This window comes from Zingiber officinale, chromosome 9B (assembly GCF_018446385.1).
Source record: "Zingiber officinale cultivar Zhangliang chromosome 9B, Zo_v1.1, whole genome shotgun sequence".
Lineage (NCBI taxonomy): Eukaryota > Viridiplantae > Streptophyta > Magnoliopsida > Zingiberales > Zingiberaceae > Zingiber > Zingiber officinale.
Genome location: NC_056003.1, coordinates 116407012 through 116421200, shown reverse-complemented (window position 1 = coordinate 116421200; position 14189 = coordinate 116407012). Strand labels below are relative to the sequence as shown.

The 14189-nt window shown below is 37.4% G+C and overlaps 2 protein-coding genes across 4 annotated transcripts; both read right to left on the bottom strand.

Annotated features, from left to right (window-relative positions):
• Window positions 1-1525: 1525 nt before the first annotated feature.
• LOC122023317 (alpha carbonic anhydrase 1, chloroplastic-like) lies at window positions 1526-4858 on the bottom strand. The gene is made up of 6 exons (XM_042581371.1): window positions 4697-4858; window positions 4486-4585; window positions 2666-2874; window positions 2234-2340; window positions 1957-2059; window positions 1526-1870 (listed from the first exon to the last, which is right to left on the bottom strand). Exons 1-6 carry the CDS (start codon window positions 4856-4858, stop codon window positions 1526-1528), a joined length of 1026 nt encoding a protein of 341 aa, XP_042437305.1.
• On the bottom strand, window positions 4838-10766 carry LOC122023780 (protein MOS2-like). 3 transcript variants are annotated; one of them, XM_042582102.1, is made up of 3 exons: window positions 9969-10766; window positions 9230-9878; window positions 4838-4886 (listed from the first exon to the last, which is right to left on the bottom strand). In XM_042582102.1, the coding sequence occupies exons 1-2, from the start codon at window positions 10686-10688 to the stop codon at window positions 9282-9284; spliced, it is 1317 nt and encodes a 438-aa protein (XP_042438036.1). In that variant the 5' UTR covers window positions 10689-10766; the 3' UTR covers window positions 4838-4886; window positions 9230-9281. The 3 variants fall into 3 exon arrangements, with proteins under 3 accessions (XP_042438036.1, XP_042438033.1, XP_042438035.1); XM_042582099.1 differs by having other exon boundaries at window positions 9230-10765; XM_042582101.1 differs by having other exon boundaries at window positions 4838-4883; window positions 9230-10765.
• Window positions 10767-14189: the final 3423 nt, after the last annotated feature.

The window sequence follows — 14189 nt, the reverse complement described above, 5'->3', positions numbered from 1 at the left end:
ATCATGATCATGGAATTTGATACCACAGTCTGGAAGAAAGAAGACTAGGGAGCCCATGGAGGAAAATGTGGCACTTGGGCTAACAATCCAAGAGGGAAGCAATTTTTGGAGTTGCCCACATTTTTGCATCTTTCAATGATACTTTCATTGTGAGTCAAGTTTTTTTGTTAAATGTATCTACATCGCTTTGTCGCAGCTGATATATTATTGTTTCCATTGCTGCAGCATGTTGCAGATCTTTCTTCGAGGGAGACCTTAGCCCGTATCACAGGTTTGTTAAATTTTCCAAACCTGGTGCACATTCTATCAGTAATTTTCCAAACATTGTAGATATGTTGTAGTTCCATGTGAAAGTGCCGTTTTAGTCATTTTATGCTTGCAGGTGGTATCAAGGTCAAAGCCGACAGGGATGAATCATCTCCATACGCAGCTATGCTTGCTGCACAAGATGTTGTGCAGCAGTTCAAGGTTTGCCATTTTGCGGATTCAATCTTTTAACTTTGTGCCAACATTCTTTAAATCTGTCCTCTTAGGAGCTTGGAATCACTGCTCTGCATATTAAGCTGTGAGCTACCAGGGGTAACAAGGCAAAACCACCCGCCCCTGGTGGTCAGTCGGGTTTTAGGGCGCTTGCTCGTGCCAGAATGAAAATTGGGCGTGTCGGTAAGTTACAGTTCGCTTCACATTCATTTCCCTCTACTTCATCCAACTTAATGCATTGGTTTAGGAATTTCTTTTTTTACTAGAAGTTTTGTTCTTGCTGAACTTGGATTTGAAAATTGTTCTTTGATTACTTACAATCCACACTTTGTTTTTCATCTGTATGGTTTCGAAGTATTTGTGGATTGAGATATGCTGTTCGATTCATATCATGTGTTCCTTGGGCCTGATCATGAGAGGATTCTAAATCTCAAGCCAATTATAGATGCTAAATCCTGAAAACTCAGCTGGAGAGTTCAATATGCATTTCAATATCTAAATCGAATTGCATCAAGTGGAATTCAGTGACACTGATTGATGTTTTCGTCGCCCCTCTTCTTCATCCATAAACAATATGTTTGAACTCATTTTCGAATAATCTTGTGTGGCACAAAGGGCATTACACAAATTCCGACCAATAGCGCATGCAGAAAAGGGTGGCCGAAGAGGAAGAAGGCTGTAACTTCATCACCTTGCGATGCATTTCCTGTTGACGCACCGATCCTTGTTATTTATTTTGGTTGTTGCAAACAATCAAGAATTGAAAACTATTCTACTTGAGCTTTTGTGTGAGTTCTTGGTTGCTTATATGTATGATCTCAAAAATTTGGGAAGGCCTTCAATTTATTATAAATTTTTAATTTCTCATATTTGAATATTTGATTGGCGGGAAATCCTTTTTTTATTTAGTTTTGATTAGGGAAAGCAAACAAATAAATAAAATATTCATGAATAAATTAAAATCAAATCAAATAACCACTTTTAAGAACATGTAGAGCTTTTGCAAGCCATGACAAGTAGCTTTTTAACACTTTTGATTAGGGCATCAATCGGACTTCTTCGAAGCTGTTTTATTGGCATTGTGGAGCTCGTCGTAGAGCTGAACGGTGCGCTCGTTTATCGGCTGAACCGGTCTCGCATTGTTCTTGTAGTCTGCGCTCAAAGGGGCTTGCAAAGAACTTGCTTGCTCTTTTGTCATCTCCCTCACCTTGCCGAGGATGATCCATGTAACACCCTCGGTGCAGGGAGGGGCGGTGAGAGAGCCGTTGTAGCGGAAATATTTGCGCGAGCGACGCGCCAGTGCTCTCGTTTGAACAATTCCGACCGGGACCCTCGCCTCTTGGTCGCCTGTGCATTTGTCCTGTGCCAATTGCTTGAGCTCGTCTTGTATCTATCAAAATATTGAACCAGGTAACACCGAACAATCAAGGTCAATTTAAGTAATTTGCGATGACTAATATTTCTCTTCTTGTTTACCTGGAGAAGGAACGCGTCATGGCTTCCAAATTGATACAAGATCGCAACAACCGCGATATGGTTGTCATCACTCTCATGGATTAGTTGAAGCTCCGCGGGAAAGCTACCAAAACCATCCATAGAAATGATTAGGCGAACTTAAACATATCAATTTCAAACCGAGCTGGACTCTGTATTCCTCCGGCTAAACACCATAACACTGACGGTTTCGAACCCGGTACCACACAAACACTTGCTAATCTATCCAAATCGAAACTTAAGCTTCGATCGCAAATACCTTTGTCCATCGATCGTGTGCTCCGATGGCGAATGCCAAACCATTTGTGTCATGGTATAGTTCTTCCCATCCAAGATCAAATTGCCAGCTCCATGATCATATTTCATCTAACAAAATTATACAAACAAAAAAGAATAAGATCCAAGTTAGGCTACACGATCGACCAAACAAAGAAGTAAGAACAAAATATGAAAAAATAATGAAACTATTCTTCTATTCAAACTAATAACCTAATTCTATCCATGAATTAGAGGTGAGCCGACTATTAAAGAAGTACAATTAAACATCTTAAATCGGACCGGGCTAGAATCCAGGACAACCCTTGTATGAATCCGTCCTTGGTGATAGTTATATCGGAACAACGTAAACAAGCATGAAGTAATATCGATGTCGAAATATAAATATTTTTTTTTTCGAAAGGGAGGAACAAACCAGAATGTTGATGCCATTGTTGATGAGGGTGGCATTTGTGAGTACATAATTTCTAGGGGTTTGTTTCAAATTTGGGTCATAAACGGTGGTCTTTTTGCTAATGTTGATTGGGGACTGTTGCTTTCCTTGAGAGCACAAGCTGAAGTCTGAGCTCAAGCTTCCCCATTTATCTACCCCATTTCCTCCATTGTACCCATATTTTATGAAATCTGTAGGAAGGGCCAAAATGTAAAATTTGTAAAAATCGTGGATGTAGTCGAAATTGAAACAAATTATGAAAAGTATGAAGGGTAAAAGAGTGAAAAAGAACTTATACCGCGAGCATAGGTGGAAGCTAGAAGTAGGAAAGATATCTCGAAGAAGAAGACGGTCCTTGTATAAGTCATTCTTATGTTGCCCTTTCAATTTACGATTGCCTTTGAAGCGGGCATCTATTTAATAGGCCGCGAAGTTAACCTCCTCGCTCTTGAATACCAAATATAGCTTTTGGTGAAACTCAAACATCCATTGATTTGGAGGGGAGAGCTATAAATAGAGAAACTAGAACATCTATTTTTGATTTATATCGCGTTGTAATTTGAACATATTCGAGAATATTAATAGATTCTGTAATAAAAGAAATTAAATTAATAGTGAAAATTATAAGGAAAAAATCAAAAGAGGTTCCTAGATAAAAGAAATATCAAATGGCATCCCTTTTCTAAAAATAAAAAATAATCAAAAGACTCCATCAGAGTTTTTTAATCTAATAAAATCTCAAAACTTAAATTTTGCATAGAATCCTCACTCATAAAAAACTTTGTTTCCACTCCCTGCATGTAAAGTTTTATTTGCTTCAACTCACTCATGTAAATATTGTGACCTAATTGCTCCTCAGATTTTTTAGGTACAAAAGGTCCAAAAATGAGTATAATTTAAAGAAAATCTAGTATATTTTCTATCCAATTGAGTATCATTTAAAAAAAAAATCTAGTATATTCGAGTATATTTTTAATTAAAATTGTCCTTCGTATATTTTAGGTATAAATAATCTAAAAATGAATATAATTCCTATTAAATTCAGCATTTTAAACTAGAATCGAGTATATTTTCTATTAAATTGAGTACGACTTTTTTTTCCTATTTAATATAATTCCTCTTAAATTCAGTACAATTTGAAAAAAATCTTGTATATTTTTTATCTAATTGAGTATTATTTAAAGAAAATCTAGTATATTTTACATATAATTAAGTACCATTTAAAAAAAATATCTAATAGTACTCAATTTGATAAAAAATATACTAGATTCTAATTTAATGTATTTATACTCATTTTTAAACTTTTTATACTTAAAATATCAGGGGTAATTATATAATTATATTAGACTAAGGAGTGAAAAGAAAGATTTTTCCCAATGAGGAGTACATACAAAATTATGTTTGCCTTAAATTATGTTTGCCAATGAGGACTACATCCAAATTTTCCCTAGTTTTTTATCCTTATAATACCTCTTGCAGCAACTCAATAGTTTTGTAGAAGCTATAGATTAATTTGTACATCGTTGTTCTTTATTTTCAACATTATTATTGTACCAGTTACAACTAACTGTTATAATATAAAAGTTATTTTATAGTAACTATAGTACGTAATATATAATATAAGTTAGTATTGTAGCGATTACTTAATAACTTCTTTTACTATTTTAAAATGATTTTGATAAATTTAAAATGATTTTGATGAAATTAAATAATTTTGATAAGTTGGTAAAAAATATTAATCGATCACTCGATCGACCACTAGGCCTGACTCAAGTTGGGAGAGTATTAGTGCATTGAGTTGCCAACGATCTTGCGGATACAGAACTCAGCATAGCCGATGACCTGAAATAAAATTGTAGAAGTGAAACTTGCCATCAATTTCACACGCACAAATTCTTCTTGCTATCAGAATGTGAGAAATGTCGATGGAGTCTTTGCAATTGTTCCCGAAGGCCTTGGTTCTCCAATAAGTAGTAACCCTTCAGATTGTTAACTCAATGCCACTGCATTCGCCTTAGCAGTCTTCCACTGCTTCAGTGTTTCTTCTAAAGTCAGTTTCATTTGCTTTATCTGTTCAGTGAGGCTTTTGATCTCGTCTTTGAATCCATTTATCTCATCCAAGTGCTTGCTTTTTGCCTCTTCTGATACTCTATTTTGCTTTATTACACCATCCATGTTCTTTCTTAGCCCGTGCAACTCTCTTCTGTAATGGTGAAGCGGTGATTAGAGAAAGAAACAGAGAATATCCTGCAAACCTCTCAATTCTAAGATTTTAAAAATAAAGAATCGAGATCCTGAAATGTGATTAAGCAAATCTAAGAAGAAGAAAATGAGTTTCTTTTAAATAAAATGTCATTTTGTTCCCTATCTATGATTCCAGACCCATAAAGAGAGAAAGTTCTCAACTTGTGCTTCAAGATTCTATCACATAGATCTACATGATGGGTAAAACTTTGTTTCAAGAAAAAGTAACATTTTGGGAAAAGAGACAACCCAGACTTCAAACTTATTTTCCAAAATCTACTCAGCTGAGCAGAAGTGTTTGAGAACTCGCAAACACTTTTTACGTTTACATAGACATACAACACCTATCACTTTTGTTGTGGTAATAACATATATATTCATAATAAGTGTATAACAGTTAGAAAACTAAGACAGTCAACCTACAAAATCTACAAGGTTATTTTGAAAGTACAGATACTATAATACTGAATGAAAGTTGCAATGCCGGTCCCCCAAGCCTGATGACAAGGTTGAGGGTTGCATTAGGCCTCTAGATAGTCAATTTCAAAATTTGTCTAATTCAATGAGAATGAATCTTAATCCTATGAGCTCAACGGAGGGCCACTAAGATTCATGTATTCAACCCTAAATAGTCGGGCCTAACACAATTTGATGATGACAATGACAAGTGCTCTAATTGATTTACAATATATTATGCCCATGCCGTAACTAAGATATTAGTCTCGATATCCATTCCTCCATATGACTTAGTACTTGAGACAAACTCGAACTTAAGATTGTTCCTATCCACAACAATGATGTGACCAAAACAAAATGATTAGCTACTAAATCGATTCCCACTCATAAGCTATTGTTCTGTACATTGTAAACAACTGACTTGACTGCAAATTAGATACTACTCACCAAGATCTTATTCCAAGTATTTTTACTGAACCACTATGCTTGTAGAGTCTCAAACTTGATTCAAAAAAGATAACCTATTAAAGCAGTGGTTTGACAGTGATTTGGCTATAGCGTGATATTAAGCAGGAAAGAGATGGGAGATATTTAATTATATAAACTTAATAGAAACTTAAATTGGTTTTGATATAACTACATGACACAAATGACTTATGAGAGAACAAGCTGTTTGTGAAAGGATACCTATGGTGAGGTCAAGCTTGCAACTTTAATTCCAACCTACCTCACATCTCGACCAAGACTTTGTTGATCGGCAAACCATTTTGATACTTGTTGATAGGCAAACCATAGTTCACTAAGATCAAGTAGGTATTTCTATTGAACCTCGGTGCAACTAGAGTTTCAAACTCGAATATTATATAAAGAGGGAGAGAAGTCTCTAAACCCTATGAAAGAAAGTGTGGCACTATAGTGTGATGTCACAAAAGAAAGGTGTAATTCAGATGGAGATATTCAACTCTATGAACTTAGGTTGGTTTTGAAAGATCAAACTACAGGAGATGATGGCTGACTTGAGAAAGAGCTCTTTACAAAAAAAGTATCTATGGAGAGGTCAATCTTGAAACTTTAATTCAACCTAACTCAGATCTCAACAAAGATTGAACATGAAGATCCAGGCATTACAGTATACCAAAATCACCTGGCTATATGACACAGGAAAGTCCATTGTAATAAACCTGATAAAGAAATAAGTTTTTTGAGCCTCCTGCTAGCAGAGTCTCAAACTTGATTCACGAAAGAGAAAAGTCTCTATTTCCCAATTAAAGATAGTGGATTACAGTGATTTGATTATAGCGTGGTGTTAGAGTCCAAGACATTGTCAATAGGCAAACCTGAATGATAATTGTTGATAGAGCATACCATAACTCGCCAAGTGCAATTCAGATGGAGATCTTGAATTCTATAAAACTTTGTTGGTTTGGAAAAATCATGAAGTGTTGGTAGAGTGAAAAGTCCCACGAGTGTTGGTAAAGGAAAGTCCAATAGGTGTTGCCAAAGTAAAAGCATTTGCAGAAGAAAAGATACAACATGGGTGGCAAGTAGAAGTCTTGGTAAGCAAGTGAAAGTCCTGGTAAGTCCAGATTGATTGATACTAGATAAATCGTGAAGTGCCAAAGCAAGGGCTCTTAGCAAAGGAAGTTCCAAAAGTAAGGCCTATTGATATGTTAAAACCTTAGTAAATGAAGGTTAATGTAGTCCCGAAGGCAAGCCTTTTGACAGAGAAAGTCTTAGAGGCAACTTCTCTTGGCAAGTAAAAGTTCTTGTAGGTCAAGGTTAACCAATACTACACATAAGAAAGTCCCAGAGACAAAATCACTTGGCATGGGAAGTTCCTCAGAGGCAAGTGTTCTTGGCAAAATGTGGAAGTCCTAGAGGTATGACCTCCTGGCAGGGAAGTCTAAGTGAGACGAGAGTCTACGAGTAACCTATACTTTGGGTTTTAGGAAGACTTGATTAGAGCGAAAACTTAGCTTTAGAATTGGTTGGAGTCGATGATCCAGTTGATTGAAAAATTAATCCAATCAATTGGGGCAAAATTAACTCAGGCTGATTTACCAATGAACAAAATATTTATGTTCGTAGGTCAATCAATTGGGGCAAAATTAACTCAGGCTGATTTACCAATGAACAAAATATTTATGTTCGTAGGTCAATCAATTGGGGCAAAATCAATAAATTGGTTGATAGAAGATCAATCGATTCATGTATCCATTGAGGAGCTAAGCACTCGATTAGACATAGATGTAGTTGACTCTGTTGGGGTTGCAAGGTTGCAAATATAGTCCCACCTTGAAAACACATGGGAAAGACCATGAATTTATAAGAGAAAGATATCTCCATTGGCATGAGGCCTTTTGGGTAGAGCATGAGGGCTTAGGCCCAAAGTGGACAATATCATACCATTGTGGAGATATTTAAATTCTTTTCGATCCTACAATTGGTGGTATCGGAGCCCGGACTGTCCTACATTGAAAACACATGGAAAAGATCATGGGTTTATAAAAGAAAGATATCTCCATTGGCATGAAACTTTTTGAGTAGAGTCCAAGAGCAAAACCATGAGGACTTAGGCCCAAAGTGGATAATATCATACCATTGTGGAGATATTTAAATTCTTTTCAACTGACTCAAGTATCTATCCATTGGCAGAAAAAAGGCTAAAAGAGTCATGAGCACAATTGACTGGAGTATGTTAGCAATTGATTGATGGACGGAAATTAAATAGTAGGCTATAAGAAATAAAACAATAGGAGTCTTTGGCAGCAATCTTGAGTAATCTTACTCGAATAACAGAAAGCAAACGCAAGTGAAAGCAAAGCCAAAGAGATCTCTAATCTTGTATTGTTTCTTATTGCTGTAATCATTGTATTACTTATTTGTTTATCTACCTATTCATTGTAAGGAAAGTTGTAAGAGGTTTCTCCCTGCGAAAGGCATCCAAAAAGAAGTACAGACAATTTTTGTGAGTGTTTCACTGATGACACATAAGTCGTAAAGTAGGAACCAAAGGTGCTAAACCATGTAATGACTAAGTGTTAGGATTACTTATGTCTTACATTAAATGTTTTGATATATTTTGCTATGTACTAACTTAATTGTAGACACGAGCAAACTACTTGAGCGATCTACTATTATTTGCTACAATGAGGTAGAAATCAATTCCTGACAGACGCATGCCCTCAAGGAAAAACTCCTCCCACTCCCTAGCCACTTGGCGATTGGCTATAAGCCAACCCCGTGATTTACCTCCCTTCACATACCCTTGGAACGGGCTGTGAGGAGTGCCTGGGGTGGGTGTAATCACCTTGATTGCTACAATTGAACGATCTACTATTTACCCACCCTCATCTGCATATGCATATGATGTACTTTTATGCAGCACATACACTCACATATGTAGATAACATTCATCTTCATTAACTTGCATAGATTAAGCTTGCTGGTTCAGTAGTTCTATGCAACTTAATATCTTTAAGAATGCACTAGACAAGGAGTCAGTCATTATAGTATAGTTAAGTTTAATCAAAAAATAAAAATTTATAATTTATAATGGGTAAAATAATTAAGAGAGGAGATTTCTTGACAAAAAGAATGTAGATGTTAAGGAGGTGATGCAAAAATACAAAATGCTAAGTTGATTCATGAGTTGATCCATCTTCAAAGGCTTCAATATATACACGCATCAAAATAAATAAGATGGAATAAGCATAATTTAGCAACATTTTCTCCACTTGATACTTTTTTTGAGCCCATGATCAACTATAAGATGCTTACCAAACATTTATTTTAGGTACTAGCGAACAAAGCATAAGCTCAAAGATTTGAAATGCTTTTTCTTACCTATGTCAAGAAAGCAGCTATGCCCATTTCGATGTAGTGATGAAATCAATAATCAATATCCAAGGTAACTTGGATCCCCAAGATATTCTGCAATCTCATCCAGCTTAACCTTGATAATCTCATGACTACCAGCCTCACTTACCACTCCAGTTCCTTTCTCAGCATTTCTCTCTACTAAATTTCCAAAAATTCCTTTGTGTTTCCCATACAACACAAGCACTGATCCTCCTAGCTTAGGCAGAGCTGTCTCCAAGATGTCCTGATCAACACATTGTACCAATCCTTGACTTCCATCCATAGAAATGTCGCAGGTTGTTGGTCCAACGACATCAATCACCTTACCCTTCTTCAGGTACAGCTTTCCACCCATGAAATCCTTGCTGATTATTCTGACTCGAATATAACTTGTAAGCCATTGGACCTTGGGTGCCCCATTACGATCAGAGCTCCTGGTGCTTTGCTGCACGCTGTTACTGTTGTCCTCTCTTCTTGATTCCATGCTCCTCCTCTCCTCTCTCTTCCTGTTCTCCTTCTTCCCACTCTTGTACTCATATTCTGACTTCTTAAGCTTCTTTAGGAACTTCTCTTCCTCCGCCGATCCCAACTCAGCCACCATATCATCCCTTAGCTTCACCTCCTCTCCACTCACCTGCAGCTTCAAGACAAGTTCAAAATTCTCAAAATTCTTCAAGACTACCCCTTTGGAACCCATATATCTACCTGATATAACCCTGACTACCTTCTCTCTTGCTTTCTCTTTTGAGCCTTCCACAACCCAAGAGCCTCTTCTCTTCTTGGGATCGCCCGCAGATGGGTTGTATCCGAGACCTTCAGATCTACCCTTTCTCTTGTATTCAAAGACCTTGGTGTCAGCCAGATCCTTGTTCCGTCCAATCACCTGGCCTTGCTTCCACCCATACCCAGCAAGGACAGCGGCAGCAAAGTCCTCCACTTTGACTTGCTCGAAAGCCTCCATGCTTTGTTCTCCAGGCCGATCCTTCACATCTTCCCTATATCTCCGAAAATCTTCGTCCTGGGCACGGCTGCGTCCACGGGCAGGCTCGCCGCCTTCCTCTCGGTGGGACCTGGATTCATCCGTCGAACGAAGGGTGAGACCATAGGGGATGCTCCCAGCAGGGGCGTCGCCAGTAGAGGTGTCTAGGACAAATCGGGTGGTTGTGTCAGCGGAGGAAGGGTCGTCATCGGCGGTGGGAAGGGGGAGGAGGTTCTTCATCCGCTTCAAGGTAGGGTTGTTGTAGGCGTTGGGAATCGGGGCGATGACGAGCTTGGAGTCGTCGGGATTAGGGACCGCGGAGGGATCGAAGACGGTGACGAATTGGGGTTTCGAGCCGCCATCATTGGCAGGCGGCCGGGCGAGCTTGGAGGCTGGGGGGCGAGATGAGATCTTGGATGAGGAGGAGAAGGAGAAGGAAAGCTTTGTCGCTGCTTCTTTCTCCATGATTCCTCCGAGGCGGCGGAGAGATCGGGAATTAGTAAAGAAAAGGATAGCGAAGCCAAGCGGAGGAGTTCGGACTTTGTTATGTACATAAAAATAAAAAATAAAAAGGGCGTCCATTATTTAAAAATAAAAAATAAATGCTAATTTTTATCTGCTTGATCAGATTATATTCATTTAAAATATAATAAATTTTATATAGTCCCATTGTTTAACTTGCTCTTTAAAGTATTATTTTAATTAAATTATCATTAAAAAAATAAAATTAAAATAATATAAAATTAGTATTATAGAAGCCCGATTCTAGCTTCACAATTAGATTAAGCAAATATAAGCAATTAATATTAAAGAAAACAACTTAAAAAGAATAGATAAAAATGTATTGTTAATTCAAGACATTGAAAAGTTCACTAAAAACTCCTTTGTTGAAAGCGGAGAAGTCTTTTACACACATTGATAGCTCAGAAAAGACTAGAAAAGTTAATACATAAATTGTTTATTTTTTAGCACTAGGGGTCTTTTTATAGCCTCCTGGATAAACTAGCTGTTGTTTTTCGTTGCTTAGAGGCATCTCTAAGGAGGTCCAAGGTACCTCCAAGAAGCTTTATTCGATGAAGATAAAACTTTACTTCTTCTAACGACAGTCTAATGGCTATTGAATGTGCCTCCAACAAGCTTGAGAGCGCCTTTTGTGAAGGCTTGAGGGCGCCTTCCACACAAAGGCGCGAGGGTGATTCCAACCTTATTGGAGGCACCTTCCACAAGGTAGATAAGCCTCTATGCTGATCTTATTCACGTGGGTGATGCTCTGGTCATCCGGAGTTGAGCTCACCTGAACTCAACTCCAATTTTCTCCTTGATTAGTCTTCCTCTCCGACTTCTCATCCCTCGTAAGCACCGTGCGCATCCTTCTCGTCGGTCAGTTTACTCTTCAGTAGCTTCTCGTCCCTCAAATGCACCGAGTCCGTTAACTTGCTTCTCGTGTCATCCTTCTCGTTTGCTACGTCTTCAGCTCAACTTCTTGTGTTTCTAAGTTCCTGCACACTTAGACACAAGGATCAAGCACAATGGACCTAACTTGATTCAGTTGATCACATCAAAATCAACCCAGGGTACTTACAGTTGCTAGCTTCTATAATTATAGAAGCTAGTTGTTAAATTCTACATGACCAAATGATCAAATAATGTAATGATATTTTAGGCATGCCACTTTAAAAGGGTGTAGAGGGATGCTCATTTGACTTTTATAGAAAAAGGGCGCCCATCTCATGAAAACGAAAATGATGGATGCCTTTTTACTTTTTAACCTACATCTTTTTTACTATTTAAGGTCCACCAGACGTTCATTGAGGGGCTATAAATAGACCGGTTCATAATTGATGGCTTGACAATTTAGAATCTACGATTCGGAGGTTTAGAATCGACAGTTTAGAGTCGACAGTTCGAAGGTTGATGGTTTAGAATCATCGAACAAATCTGTTGGTGCAATTTGCACCAATGGTCAAATCTGAATTTTGATGAATGATAAATAGGTTAAAGTTAGATGTGTTGTGATCTAATCTTGTTACCGAGTGTGCAGGGTTGACTAATCCCAGTCAGGCTGTTCGATTCCTGATTGGTTGAAGATCGGATGTATGATTCCAGCAAGTCGGGATACTTAATTATCGACAGGTTGAAGTCTAGATGTGGGATTCTAGTAAGGGTCGAGATATGCAATTCCCGATTGGAGAAGACCGGATGTGCAATTCTGGTAGGTCGGGATGTGCGATTCTGGTAGGTTTGGATGTGTGATTTCTGATTGGAGAAGATCGGATGTGTGATTATGGTAGGTCGAGATGTTTGATTCTCGAAGTCCGGATGTATGATTTTGGAATGTAACTCTACACCTGATAAGTAAAGATAAATCACTGGAGGAGAGTAACTAAGTGAGGATGCGCCCCTGTTCAAAGGGACAGTATACGTCTATCCAATTTATGCTCATTTCGAAAACTTAAATTGAGATCTTGACTAGATCCTGATCTTGGGGAGACATGATCTAATTACTACTCTTTATTATAACTATGCTAACATTGTCTTATATGTTATTGGACTAACACTTTTTGTAGGGCAAAAGAAGCAAAATCACCTCAGGTGAATAATACTCGAGGTGCCTTCAAGCATTGGAAGACGCCTTCATACTGTTCACAACAGGCACGTGCCGCAGGATAAACTTCAGACTTCATCGCAGATAAGGAGGAAGAAGTTTGGGATCATACTTTATGGGTTAGAGGCGCCTTCAAGGCTATTGAAGGCGCATTCCATACCCTTTATAAGGGTATCTCGAACAAGCTTCAAGAATCAACTTCTACACGAGCTCCTACGCGCCCGATTTGGTCTTCCGACTGCTTCGGCTTCCTGCTGTGACTCTACTATGCCCAACTGCCGCTGAGAAACCGTCCAAACACCGAGCTCAAGCAGACCATCTACGAAAGTGTTTGGTAACATAACATAATTTCTGTTCTTAATTTCTACAAACGGAAAGTGTAGTCTGTTACACTTTTTGGACTCTTTTGTACTCGGTCCCCTCTTCCGGTGGTTCCAAAAGAGGCTTTTAATGAATTATCTATTGATACGTCTACGGAACCTGGGTTTTAGAGTAGGAGTCACCGAAGACTCTGAACCCGTGTTTGTAAAATCGTGATCCTGGATCGTAGGATGGTACAATCCTACGATCTAGAAGCACAAATCGATTCAAGATAGTACAGAATCGATTTTTACAGTAGGATCACAGTAGGATCGGTAGGATCAGTTAAATCAAAACAGAATCGGTAGGATCGTAACAGGATCAGAGTAGGATCGGAGCAGAATTGATGGAAGCTTTGAGATGTGAATCACGGGGCCTATAATATATCAAATCAAAGCTTGTTCAGAGATCTTTAATAAATTTCAAAGTTTATCCTTAACCATCCTATTTCAAATACAAAAAATATCATTTAAATCCTTTTCAAAGGCCCAGAAGATTTTATCTTTTTTTATTATTTTTTTCGTCTGGTTAGATTTTTAAATTATTTAAACATATGTTTAATTATTTTTGAGTTAGTTTTTTATCAATAATATTATGTCATTCCTTTTTTCCAAAATGTTGAGTTTCTTTTATGCCTATTATCTAGTATTGTGTGGCATTAACCAGTCTTTAGAAGATTATTTCCGACGTTCATATTTGAATCAAAGGATTCAATAGCTTCTTTTATGTACTTTAAGTGCTTTGTTGACCTTTAAATTAGATTATCTTATAAACCAAGGAAATATTTTTGAGGTTGAATGTGTTATTATTATTATGTTAAGAGAAATTTTTGTATTCTTTCATTATGATATGAAAATATAAATATTATTACTATGCAAGAATGGTAGTTAAATTACTAGTTAATTTAAATTTATACATGTAGTAATGTAATATGAGGTATTGAGTGTAAATGGTTGCATATATATACAAAATTAGTTATCTATTTATATGTAAATAAGTTG

What these genes read in the sequence shown, in the direction of transcription:
- LOC122023317 (XM_042581371.1), bottom strand. Translation starts at nt 4,858, where the DNA reads ATGGATGGTGTAATAAAGCAAAATAGAGTATCAGAAGAGGCAAAAAGC. An exon ending in CTGTATCCGCAAGATCGTTG is followed by an intron (nt 2,875 to 4,485) that starts GCAACTCAATGC and finishes CCCTTCCTACAG; the next exon opens with ATTTCATAAAATATGGGTAC. An exon ending in ACAATGGCATCAACATTCTG is followed by an intron (nt 2,341 to 2,665) that starts GTTTGTTCCTCC and finishes TAATTTTGTTAG; the next exon opens with ATGAAATATGATCATGGAGC.
- LOC122023780 (XM_042582099.1), bottom strand. Translation starts at nt 10,688, where the DNA reads ATGGAGAAAGAAGCAGCGACAAAGCTTTCCTTCTCCTTCTCCTCCTCA.